The sequence below is a fragment of the Chrysochloris asiatica genome, unplaced genomic scaffold (assembly GCF_000296735.1).
Source record: "Chrysochloris asiatica unplaced genomic scaffold, ChrAsi1.0 scaffold00007, whole genome shotgun sequence".
NCBI classification, from domain to species: Eukaryota; Metazoa; Chordata; class Mammalia; order Afrosoricida; family Chrysochloridae; genus Chrysochloris; species Chrysochloris asiatica.
Genome location: NW_006408525.1, coordinates 4,252,642 through 4,266,092, shown reverse-complemented (window position 1 = coordinate 4,266,092; position 13,451 = coordinate 4,252,642). Strand labels below are relative to the sequence as shown.

General features: G+C 40.9%; 2 protein-coding genes across 2 annotated transcripts in view; one reads left to right on the top strand and one right to left on the bottom strand.

Annotated features, from left to right (window-relative positions):
• AP2B1 (adaptor-related protein complex 2, beta 1 subunit) overlaps positions 1 to 3,574 on the bottom strand; it is a 151,074-nt gene extending 147,500 nt beyond the window's left edge. The window contains exons 1-2 of the mRNA XM_006832331.1: positions 3,545 to 3,574; positions 2,729 to 2,732 (exon numbers count right to left, since the gene is read on the bottom strand). The gene's annotated coding sequence lies outside the window, so the exon portion shown is untranslated. The remainder of the gene's footprint in view (positions 1 to 2,728; positions 2,733 to 3,544) is intronic.
• A 5,752-nt stretch (positions 3,575 to 9,326) lies between these two features.
• On the top strand, positions 9,327 to 11,888 carry PEX12 (peroxisomal biogenesis factor 12). The gene is made up of 3 exons (XM_006832330.1): positions 9,327 to 9,695; positions 10,186 to 10,736; positions 11,486 to 11,888. The coding sequence occupies exons 1-3, from the start codon at positions 9,570 to 9,572 to the stop codon at positions 11,886 to 11,888; spliced, it is 1,080 nt and encodes a 359-aa protein (XP_006832393.1). The 5' UTR covers positions 9,327 to 9,569.
• Positions 11,889 to 13,451: the final 1,563 nt, after the last annotated feature.

Here is a 13,451-nt window from a genome sequence, read left to right as displayed (position 1 = left end):
CTGGGTGAACTCAAATCACTAATATTTTAGTTAGCAGTCAAATGGGCTTTAACTTTTGCATCACCAAGGATCCTTAATATTACTGTTAAGTGCTGTCTAATACATTCCAAGTCATCATTGTTGTTAATTGTTAGGTACCATTGAGTCAATACTGACTCATAGCAACCCTATGTACAACAGAACAAAACACTGCCTGGTCCTGGTCCAACAGCACAATCATTGCTACACCTGAGCCCATCACTGACACTACTGTTCCAATCCATTTCATTGGGGGGGGGTCCTCTTTTTCTCCAACCCTCTACACTACCAAATGTGATATCCTTCTCCAGGGACTGGTTCCTCCTGGTACTGTGTCCCAAGTATGAGACAGCATTCTGGCTGTACTTCTATCAACAGATTGGTTTGCTTTTTTGGTAGTCCATGGTACTTTTAATATTCTCTTCCAACACTATAATTCAAATGCATCAATTCTTCTATGGTCTTCCTTATTCACTGTCCAACTTTCACATGCATATGAGGTTGTTGAAAATACCATGGCTTGGGTCAAGTGCACCTTAGTCCTCAAACTGACATCTTTGCTCTTGGACACTTTAAAGAGATCTTATACAGCAGATTTGTCCAATGTACTAATACGTCATTTAATTTTCTGAATACTGCTTCCATAAATGTTGATGGCTGATGGGAGCATAATGAAATCTTTGACAACTTCAGTCTTTTCTCCATTTACAGGGATGTTGTTTATTGGTCTAGTGTTTAGGATTTTTGTTGTCTTTACATTGAGGTGCAACCCACACTGAAGGATGTGTGATCTTTGATCTTCATCAGTATTCCAACTCATAGCAACCCTGAATAGGGTTTCAGAGGAGTGGCTGGTGAGTTTGAACCGCCAACCTTGCGGTGCAAACCGACCTTGAGTGTTTATCCTAAGGCACCACACCAGAACTCCTTAATATCCCAAGAACTCCTTACGTAGATCATAAAATGCCTGCTGTAAAGAAAAAGGAGAAACACACCCCTCTCTTAGCTCACACTGTTGTCAACAATTGTAATATCCCTTGTTCATATTGGCTGAGAAACACTGCACTATGTCAGTTCCTGCCTTAAGCCAAAAGTAATTCTGAGAAAAATGAAAAACAGTTTAAAACATAAACAAATGAGAAGAGATGGCAGCTGCATAACACTGTAAATGTACTAAACGCCAATGAACTGTCCACCTTAAAAGGATTAATTTCACATTATATGAATTTCACCTCACTCAAAAAGCATATAAATTTTAAAGGGGAGGGAGCAGGGATACACTGAATCACACCCTAGACATAGACACAAATTCTCCAAAATATAGGATGGTGAAAGCTGATGTCAGCTTTAGAAGCCACAAAGAAAGTAACCAAGACAGAGCAAAAAAAAATCATGAAATCATTGATGTGTTGAAGAGCCTCAAAAATCAAGCTCCTAGGAGGGAAAAAAAAAAAAAAAAAGTTTCAAGCCAGAAGAAGCCACCCTGGAGCTCCAACCCTTACTATTTTCTAACCAATGGGTTCATACGCATCATGAGCTATTCCAGGGACTCTAAGGCACAGGGATATTGTGTGACACAACCAAGCTGCCACAGTTGAGTACACAATCATTCCTACTTGTCCTAGCTCAAAGTGTGGTATCGCTGCATTTCAGAAGAAACATCCCTGCACAGGACAATGAATTTAGATCGACTATAACCCAGTTTCTACCAAATACAGACTGTGAAGCACCACCACCATCCCCGCTAGTCTTCATTCTCTCAATCAGAAACTGAGCAACAAAATAAAAAGAATCGTCTCAGGAGAATAAGGCCAAGAAAAAATAGGATGCTAATTTCCAATGGCTCTTTAGGGGAAGTGGCAGTGCAAATTCCAGTTGGCGAGGTCACTAAGCCCTTTTCACAAAAAATTGGATTTTACACAGTTCAGCACTCCACAATGAAAAATTGGCCAGTTAACCCAATTATAGTCATTCCACTAACCTTTTATTGCAAGGGTGAGAGGTGCTTACGTTCATTTCTCACTAAATATTCACTAATAATGCTAAGACAATAGCATCTTCAGGTTCTTATTTAGCTTTTAAGAAATTATAAGACACTCACATAATTGTGGCAAGATACAACATTTGTTAATATTATACAGTAAGAAACAGGCCCCAAAGTTTAAAATACATCCCCAAAGTTTAAAATACATCCAATTCTTAGCTGAAATACCGATTAACTCTGAAAACACTGAAGACTAGAAGAAGAAAAAAAGGAAGGAAGGAAGGAAGAAAAGAGAGTATGTTCTACTTTAATTCATTCCATGTTCAATCTGATTCAAACCTATGCCTAAAATGTAGTATTCCAAATATATTTTTCAGGAAATCCATTTCCTGGAATATATTTCAGACTGTTTCAGAGAAAAAAAATGGGGGTAGGAGGTGGGATGGAAGAACTGGACTTCTTGAATCTCTAAATTCAGTCAGAATAGTAGCTTTATGTTAATTTTACCCCTCTACTGTCCTGCAGAACACATTACCCTTTCAAACCTAAGGAGTTTCAAGTGTTTCTCACCTCACCACCACATTTAGTCATCACTGGAATGTGTTACACGCTTCTAATACAGCCCCATCTCCTTCATTATTACTTTGTAAGTGCACCCTGAGGCTAAGCAATGGAAGTATGGAAGGAAGATAATTCATTATTTAAATTGTTCCACATTAAGACCACCTTTCTTAGTCATTCTGCCTTTTTAGCGCTTGCTGCGTTTTCCTTACTTTTTCTTTGAAACCATAATGATCCTAACAGTGTTTAGCTTTTAAAACACATTTTGTTCCTTCCCAAGTTTAATGAAGCAGCCACGGAGCCAGGTGAGTTCAATAAAAGGCTGTTTCCCAAATAGAAGCAGCCCTGAAAACAAAGAGCATGAATAAATTCTTTGGATTCAAGGAAATTTGAAAGTAACAGGAAGTTCTAGTTTCTTTACTACGACCTTAACCTAGCGCCTCTCGTAAACCAGAGCATTCAGCCCAGAAGGAAAAAGGAGAAAGAACGAGCCGGTGTAGGTGAAGCTCCACTTGCTTCCCTCTCTCACTCATCGGGTCAAACTTCTAGAGGTTTCTTTTTCTTCCAAGTGTAAGGAATTCCTCTTTCTTCCCCAGGTGATTAAGACTCTAGGGATATGTTCCTCCATTATAAGGTGGGGACAAGTGTCTTTTATTTTAAAATTACCGGAGGGAGGTGAAAGAGTCGGGACCTTCTCATCAATGACCAAAGCTTTGGAGGGAATCCCTGTTCCCTTTGGCTCCCTGGACACGTCCCAGCCTTTTCGTGAACGAAGCCAGGCGGGGGCAAAGGGAGGGTCTTCGCTCGGCCTCAGGTCTCTACCTGCCACACCCCAGGACCTTCGGCCCTCCTGACTCCATTAGCCACAAAAACATCGTCTAAACATTGCTTCCCTTGGCACCTTCATCTCCCAACGGCCACACCCGAGGATTCCCTCACCTCACCAGAGACAGAGCGGAGGCGTCCCTTTTGCCAACCCGCTTCCACACAACGGTCACACCAGACGGCTCCCTCAACTCTCAACCGTCACGCTCCTAGGATTTCCTACCCTCCGTCTGCGACCCAGGGGTTTCCCTCCCTCTCTTTAACGACGGACACACCCCAAAGTCAGCCTGCTCGAACTTACCGGAGGCAAGGGCGGGGGAGGCGGCAGCAGCCAGAGAGCACGGCCTGGGTACTGTTATAATGGTTTCCTGCCCGTCACGATTCCCTCTCCAGATCTAAGCCACTGCGCAAAACCCACTTTGCCAGGGACAAAGATGGTGGACAGGAAACGCTGACGTAAGAGAACCTATGCACCATTCGTCATCGGTGTGCGCCGGAGAACCTCAAAGGCTCTCCTTGGAAACAGGATTTCCTTTGGCCTGGGAGAGACTTTGAGAGCTGAGCCCAAGGCTTTTCAGTGGCTTTCTGAAGGGTGTGGCGCTGTGGACTAACGCGTCAGATTGCAAAATCGTTTAAACTGGCAAGGTCGGTGGTTCAAGCTCACCAGCTGCTCCTTGAAAACCCTATACAGGGTCGCTATGGGTCTGAATCAACTCTATGGCACTGACAACAACATATTAAACAAGCTGACATTCTCTGAATTAATTTCCTCTCACAGGAGTTCTTTGAAAAATTTACACATAGAGCGGATGAAATATCCTGTTCATTTCCCAAACAACAAAAAAACTCAGCAGATTTCCCTGACGGGTTCCAGCCCAGGATTATACAAACAGTGGAACAAGGAGAGTGGTGCAAGAGGTTGCGCCGACATTAACCCTGAGTTCGAATCCCAGCCCTGGTGATGATTGGGAAAATTAGTTAAGGTCACCTGTCCTAATTTTTTTTTTTTTTTCTGTGACATTGAGATAATCTCTCTCTCAGGCTTGTTAACCATAAAAGGGATAAAGTAAGTAAAATGTCTGGCATGTAGTAGGTGTGCTTTTCACAAAAGTTCCCTTTCACCTTTTCATAAGCCAAGTCCTAGATTTCAAGATCCATAACTAGAGAAGGTTAATCAGGGTATATAACACAGCAGCAAGGAAGGGTTAAGGGTTTTCCCTTAGCATTAATTCTGTGGAAGTGGACTAGTCTATGTTGTTAGGTGTCTTGGTGTCTTGGAGTAAATTTTAATTCCCTATACACACAGGAGCTCTGGTAGCGTAGTGGTTACGAATCGGGCTGCGAACCGCAAAGTCAACAGTTCGAAACTACCAGCTGTTCTTCGGGAGAAAGATGAGGCTTTCTGCTCCCACAAAGATTTACAGCCTCGGAAACCCTGTACAGACTCGCTATGAGTCAGAACCGACTCCACGGCACATAACAACAACAACATATACATAGAACAAAACGTTGCCTGGCCCTGTTATCCTCACAATCATTACTATATTTGAGCCCTTTAATTGCAGCTACTGTTATCAATCTGTTGAAGGTCTTCCTATAAAGATTATAGTCTAGAAAAATCTTTGGGGTAAATCCACTATCACATAGGATCACCATGAGTTGAAATAGACTCAACTGGCACCTGACAATAAATCTTTATGAGAACAGATCCAAGATCTTTCTCCAGCTGAGATGCTGGGTAGGTGCACACCACCACCATTTTGGTTAGTAGCCAAGCACTTAAATGTTGTGCCACCTGAAGTGTGTAAGTATGTTTACATTTCATTCTAAAGGAAGTACTCAGAAGAACCTAAACTCTATTGTTGTTAGATGCCATTGAGTTGGTTCTGACTTAGCAAACCTGTGTACAGCAGAATGAAACACTGCTTGGTCCTGTACCATTCGCACAGTTGTTATGTTTGAGCCCACTGTTTCAGCCTTTGTGTCAATCCATCTTACTGAGGGTCTTCCTCTTTTTCACTCACCCTCCGCTTTAGCAAGCGTGATGTTCTTTTCCATGTCCCTCCTGATAACATGTCCAAAATGTGTGGGACAAAGTCTTACCAGTCTTCTAAGAAGCATTCTGGCTGTACTTCCAAGACAAATTTGTTGGTTCTTCTGGCAGTCCATAATGAATACGAATATATATATATATATATAAAGGAGCTCTGGTAGCGTAGTGGTTATGAATCGGGCTGCGAACCACAAGGTCAGCAGTTCAAAACTACCAACCGCTCAGCAGGAGAAAGATGAAGCATTCTGCTCCCGTAAAGATTTACAGCCTCGGAAACCCTGTACAGGGTCGCTATGGGTTGGAACCAACTCCACGGCACTTAACAACAACAACATATTCAATTTCTTCGCCAACACCATAATTCAAACACATCAATTATTTTCTGGTCATCCTTATTCACTGTCCAGCTTTTACAAGCATGAGGCGACTGAAAATACCATGGCTTGGATCAAGCATACCTTAGTCCTCAAAGTGATTATCTTTGCTCTTTAACACTTTAAAGAAGTCTTTTGCAGCAGATTTGCACAATGCAATACATCATTTGATTTCTTGACTGCTGCTTCCATGAGTGCTGTGAATCCAAGTAAAATGAAATCCATGACAATTTCAATCTTTTCTCCAAATATCAGAATGTTATTCATTGTCCTCCAGGTGCATCCATGAAAGTTTGTTTTTTTAAGTATAAAGATTTTTCTTATTGTTTATTTTTACTTATTGAGGAGCCCTGGATAAGCTAGATTCAAATATCCCTTAGCCTGAAAAACTCTTCACTACTACTGAGTCTTGCCCCAAACATACCTTTTGAGGGCCACCTAATCCAGGAAACTTTATCAATGGACATCTCTTATGATATGAGGTACAAAAAGTGTTGGGTTATGTCTCTGTAGAAGAAAGCAACTGGCAAAGATAAAATATTAGAAACACCCTCCGCTCCCCATTGTTTGGTTACATAAGCCAATACATTCACCTTCTGTTAAAGCTAATTTGAACTGCTTTATTTCTCTCAGCTAATAGTTATCTCTTCTTCTAAACTCATTAATTATCGGATTAATCTTTATACTTAAAAAAGCAAACTTTCATGGATGCACCTGGAGGACATTACGCTAAGTGAAATTAGTCAATCACAAAAGGACAAATATTATACAAGACCAATGTTGTAAAATGTTAAGAACATTTTTTTAAATAAAAGAAAGCATCAGTGATGGTTATAGAGTGAGGGGAAAAGGAAAATTATTCATGATCTGGAGGGAAGAAACATGTTAACCAGGGGAACAGAGCAAATCCACCACTATACACAAGAGAGGTTAGCAGACGAACGATGAATGTAGTGGAAAACAGCAAGGAATGCAATAGTAAAGGTGAATAGAGGTAAATAATGTCAACTTTTAGTACATGAAGGGGATTGCAATCATTGTAATGAAGCAAAGTATATGATTTGCTGAATGTAAATCTTCAGTCAATTCAAAATAAATAGTTAAAAAAAAAAAAAGTAAATGGAAGAAATGAGGGGAAAAAAAGTTTTATTTTGTTGTTGCCATTGTTGAAAAGATACACAGCAAAACATACATTAGTACAAGTGTCTACAGGTAGGATTCAATGACATTACTTAGAGTCTTCAAGTTGTACAACCATTCTCACCCTATGAGTTGTTCCTCCCCCATGAACATAAATATTCTTGTCTTAAAAGTTTCCATCTAATCTTTTTGGAGTTGCTTTTGTCCATTTGACCCCATATAGTTCTTCAAAAAGCATAATGCTAAAAATATCTATTTTTTAAAAAACTAGGTAAGCCAAATTATTTGGTTTTAAAAAGACTTCAGGGAATATTATCCTTTAAAGATTTAAAGATCTCAAGGCAATAGTTTCAGGGATTCGTCCAGGCTCTATGACTCCAAAAAGTCTGGCATCCATGACAATTTGAAATTCTGTTCTGCATTCCCCACCTTTTGATCAGGATTCTGGTATAATCTTTGAAGACTATAATTTTTAATGTAAGTACAACCTCTTATGGATATATCTCCTTTATTATGGTATTAACTTGAGGATGGGATTTGTGATGAGGCATTTATTATTTGTTGAAGTGTCATAATTAACATTTGGGGAGGTTTTTTTTTTGGCTTTCCTTTTTCTCATGAAATAAAGTTTAGTGTGGCACTGCGGGTTAATGTGCTGGACTACAAGGTGGGTTTGAACCACAAGGTAGCAGTTGAAGATCACCAGCCACTCCTCAGAAACCCTAAAGAGTGGCTATGCATCAGAACCAACTCTAGGCACTTAACAACAACAATGGAGTCCTGGTGTGGCGCTGCAGGAGAATGCGCTGAACCACAAGGTCAGTTTGAGCCTCATGGTGGCAGTTCAAATCCACCAGCCACTCCTAGGATCACTATGAGTCAGAACTGACTGGACGGCACTTAACAATAGGACTATAGAACCGTGGTGTCGTAAGATAAGCACTGGACTGCTGAACTGTGCTAATCACAAGGTCTGCAGTTCAAATCCACCAGCTACTCTTGGAAACCCTATACAGCATCTATGAATCAGAACTGACTGTCAAGCCTCCCTAGTTTACACATAAGGATTCCTGTGCTTTAGCACTCACTGTCTTCATATTGCTAATGTGGCACACGTTATGGTGGAAAGCAGGAACCATTTCATCTTGTATAGTAAATGACTAGAGTTATAGTAGAAGGTAACCAAAACCTGGAAGACAGTTAAGGTACCAGCTTGGATGAATTTGCCGAGGAACAAGCAAGGACATTTCTCTCTTTCCTTAGAAACCCTCAAAACACGGTGGACTAACCCAGTGGCTACAGAGCCATATACCAATTGTGCGGGTGGCGCAGAACCGCGCAGTTAAGGAGCTCTGGTAGCGTAGTGGTTACGAATCGGGCTGCGAACCTCAAGGTCAGCAGTTCAAAACTACAAGCTGTTCCGAGGAAGAAAGATGAGGCTTTCTGCTCCCGTGAAGATTTACAGCTTTGGAAACCCTGTACAGGATCTCTATGAGTCGGAACCGACTCCACGACACATAACCACCACCACCACCACAACAGACAGGGTCGTTAAGAGTTGGAACTGACTCCACGGCACCTACCAGTAATTTTATCATTGTCGGCAATAGAGCAAAGGTTTCTAACTCCTGCTGGTTCACTTCGAAAGCTTTCAAGACAGCGGTGAAATAGAATTAACAATCACAACCACCCGCCTTGCTCACATAGAGAACTTCCCATCTCCAAAATCCTTTGTCCCTCGGCCTCCCACCTATCCGAGGATAGGACTCAGCAACGAGCCAGAAGTAAGTCCTGGGGCATCGGGGACCCCAAATAGCTCCTCAGAGGATTTCCGCAGATCTGTGGCTTCCATCTGTGTCAACCCAATTAGGGTAAATATAAACAAGTAGTGAATTCACCACCAAAACTAGCCCGCAGGTGTCTTTCATTTCAGCGGAAGCGGAAGTCTCGAGTCATAGAGTTTTCTAGTTCCGGCTTCGAAGCAGCGTTCGGGCTAGAGCGCCTTTCCTGCCGCTGTGACCCTGGATGCTTCTATTTCCGGGTGCCTCTTCTGTAATAAAGCGGAGACCTTCTCTCCAACTTGGCGTCGCGGGTCCTTAGCGCCTTGTCTAGGGTCAACCTGCAAGGACGGGCTCGGGCGGGGATACTTCACAGCCAGTCCTCGCATACCGGGCCTGCATTGGTACCTCTGATTCCTCAGGGACGGCTGGCTTTTGAGTCCACACGATTGAGGATACTAGATTCTCAGCTTCCAGGACGGCAGCTCGAGTGGACAGTATTCATTCGCCCATATCTGTCCCCCACAGTTACTTTCTGCCCAATAAGGGGCAGCATTTGACAAGTCCCCTCCTCCCCACAGACTGCTTCCACCTACGTCCGAATTAATTTCGTTCTCAATGTGAAAGATTCCTCTCTAAGCCTCCAGAAGAGGTCTTTTTCCCCAGTTACATCTCGTCCCTTTAACCCGTAGAACTTAAGTTTAGAACTTTGGATTTCAGGCAGAAAAATTACCTTTAAGACTGAGCAGCCATTTAATAATAATAATTTTAAAAAAAAGGTTCATGCTCACTACAGAGTCTGTGGGGAAAGCGAAGCCCAGTAAACACAGGAAACGATGGCTGAGCATGGGGCTCATATCACAACTGCTTCTGTGGCGGATGACCAGCCATCCATCTTTGAGGTGGTAGCACAGGACAGTTTAATGACAGCAGTGAGACCTGCCCTTCAGCATGTGGTCAAGGTAAGGTATTAATTCTCTGAAAGGTTTTAAGGATGACAGTAAAGACAAAAGTAGTCATTTGTTTACATGGTAGCTTATGGTTTGAAGTAACCAATTAGAATGTAATGTCCCGTGTTCTCTGCTCTGCGCAGCGCCCTGTACTGACTAGCACTTTGGGAGTGTGTTAGGGTGGTGGTGGTGGTGATGTGCAGTGTAGTCCACAGTGACCCTGCTTAGATTCTCCCAGGGTGTAAATCTTTATGGGAGCAGAAAGCCTCCTCTTTCTCCCACAGAACCGCAGGTAGTTTCAAACTGCTGACCATGAGATTAGCAGCCCAACTAGTAACCACTATGCTACCAAAGATCTTTAGAGTAGACCCCACCACCTAAAAGACATGACTTGTTGAAGCCCAAAGTGTGTAGAATTTAGAGAACAAAGGAACTGTAAATACAAGGTAAGGTGGCTGTAATGCAATGAATTTCACTTTACTTTTGTTTTTTCTAACTTTAGGTTCTTGCAGAATCAAATCCTGCCCACTATGGCTTCTTTTGGAGATGGTTTGATGAAATCTTTACTCTGTTAGATCTTCTGGTTCAGCAGCATTACCTGTCTAAAACTAGTGCCTCGTTTTCTGAAAACTTTTATGGCTTAAAGAGGATTGTAATGGGGGACACACACAGATTGCAGAGACCGGCCAGTGCTGGTCTCCCAAAGAAGCAGCTTTGGAAATCAGTTATGTTCCTGGTTCTTGTTCCCTATCTGAAAGTGAAGCTGGAAAAGCTGGTTTCTAGCCTGAGAGAAGAGGATGAATATTCTATTCATCCCCCTTCTTCTAACTGGAAACGATTTTACCAAGCTTTCCTGGCAGCCTACCCATTTGTTAACATGGCATGGGAAGGCTGGTTTCTTGCACAACAAATTCAGTACATCCTAGGAAAGGCTCAGCATCACTCGCCACTGCTGAGGTTGGCTGGAGTCCGATTAGGTCGACTGACTATTCAGGATATACAAGCGCTGGAACACAGACCAGTTGAAGCCTGCATGAAGCAACCACCAGCCAGGTGAGCCCTTCACATTTCAAAACCATTTTGATTCATAATTTTTAAAAACATATCCCAAATTTTCAAAAATTCACCTTAGTCCACTTTCAGGTATTTTGTAAAAACATACAAAAAATCTTGTGTTAAAACAAGGATTGCAGACCTCCATCATGGTGACCATCCTCATCATCCTAGTCACTTTTTATTGCACACTTGCTATGTGCCAAGTCTCTCTTTGCTTTCCATGCATTATCTCAGCCATCATCACAATCGAATGAAGTAAATGCATTGGGCCCATTTAACTGCTGAGGAAACTAAGCCTTAACAGGGTAAGTATCTTGCGAAGGTCACATGTACAATGTGGCAGATCAATAAAATTCTTAACACTGTATTATGATGCTATGCTACTTCTAGTTGGTATTTATTTTTCTACAAGTTTTGGTATTGTGGAGTTATTTTTTAACTGAGTTATTTCTTTTTCTGGATGCACTTGTCTTCTACAAAAAATGGTCTACGCAATCAGTGTCTACTAATTTCTCAAAAAACAAACCTCTAGTCCTTTATTGCTAAAAACAAAGCTTAGCTCCTGATGTTAAACTCCTATGCTCTTAAAATGCTGTAAGTTAGAAAGAATAATCATTTAGAATAGATCTTAGGGAACAATGCTAATCTTATAACTTATTCAATCCCAAATCAGTGATTCTGATGAATTTACAATAATCATTTGCATTTACATTAATCATTCTTGCCACCTTTTTCTGTTTTCCCAGCAGTGTTAGTGAGAAGATAAAGTCAACTTTGAAGAAAGCTATGGGAGGTGTTGCCTTATCCCTCTCTACTGGCCTTTCTGTGGGTGTCTTTTTCCTGCAATTCCTTGAATGGTGGTATTCATCTGAAAATCAAGAAACCATCAAAACATTGACTGCCCTGCCTACTCCACCACCACCTGTACACCTGGACTATAACTCCGATTCTCCCCTCTTACCTAAAATGAAGACTGTGTGCCCTCTGTGTCGTAAAACCCGGGTGAACGATACTGTTCTTGCCACCTCAGGCTATGTATTTTGTTATCGCTGTGTGTTTAATTATGTGAGGAGTCACCAAGCTTGTCCTATTACTGGTTATCCCACAGAAGTACAACATCTGATTAAACTGTACTCCCCTGAGAACTGAAAGTAATTAGCACCTTAGCTTACAACAAAATTATTGTACCCTAAGGTCACAGGGCTGATTTTCAGCATAGTATTATTTGATACTTCTAAGTCTCGATTCATAATCATGAATCTTAAACAAATATACAGATTCCTTTAAAAGGGAGTACTCACATTTGATCCTAAACTTTTAGCCTGCTCTGTAGATCCCTACTTCACTTCCAGATGACCAAGATGAGTATGAAAGTCAGGATTGCCAGAAGTGAGGGTGTCAGGGTAGAGAAAGTGAATGAAAGAGGATACTAGTACTGAAGTTTCTCCTATCTCTCTCCTTAAAGATAGGTTTAGAACCTCAGGAAAAACCCAAGTTAGATTTCATAAGTGGGTAGGGAGGAGAAGCAAACGTTTTCTTAATTAGAGAATGCATTTACCTGCCAATAAGGTGGAGGTTTTGCCAGTTTGCAAACTCAGCATAGGCCTTTGCTTTATAGAAATACTGCTTTAGAAAAACAATACCTCCTTCCATAAACTGTTACCCATTAACTTTCCAAGAATTCTTTAAGAGCCATACATACCTTTCTTTGGAGACTTTTTAAGAGAAAATAGAAGTTGAGTATTTATATTTAGCATAGACTGAAGATTATCATTGTGAAAGCAAAGCTAACAAGCAATGAAGAGATAAAAGTAAAAATTACTGCTCTATGTCTATAAGCACTTGATAAAGATCTTTGCTATTCAAGAGTTTAATCAACTGGCATGAATAATTCTATTAACAAAAGTTTCTAATGAACTTTAAGAATAAATGTTTCTGGTAAAGAGCTGCCCACCGTTATCATGATTATGTGGAAACTTAATGATTACTATTGTTACGAGTCAGTTCTGACTTACACCGTGTGTGTGTGTATAAGGTTTTCAAGACCATTAAGCTACCAGAGTGCTTAATAGTTACTGGAGGTATTTAAAATAAATTTTCACTCATATCATCTTTATGATTTTTTTGTACTGATTAACATTTTGATTGTTAATCTAACAGGTGGAACAAAAACCTCTATTCAAACAAGAATTTGGCTTGTGTAAAGTACCTTGTTATCAGAAGTATTTCAGAAACATTGAAACTGCCTGTGTAGGAAAATTCAAGCCCCTGAATTGACAGATTGATGAAAATAAATAGATTTAAAAAAAAAAAAATCCTAAAAGAGGAAAAATGAAATTTATTTGTAAGTACTTCTGCCAATAAGCTCTGGTAGCGTAGTAGTTACAAGTCGGCTGCTAACCTCCAGGTCAGCAGTTTGAAACTGCCAACTGTTTCGCAAGTGAAAGATGAGGCTTTCTGCTCCCTTGAAGATTTACAGCCTCGGAAACCCTATGCAGGGTCACTGTGAGTCAGAACCAACTCCACAGCACACCATCACTACCTCTTCTGACAATGTAGATATTTTCCAATACGTTTAACTAGTTTTAGCGATTCAGAGAGTATTCTCTGATAGCACAAAGATAATAAAATTTTAAATGGAATACCGTATGAGTTTTAAAACATTAAAACTTCTATATATTGTTGTTAAGTGGCATCAAGTCTGTTCCAACC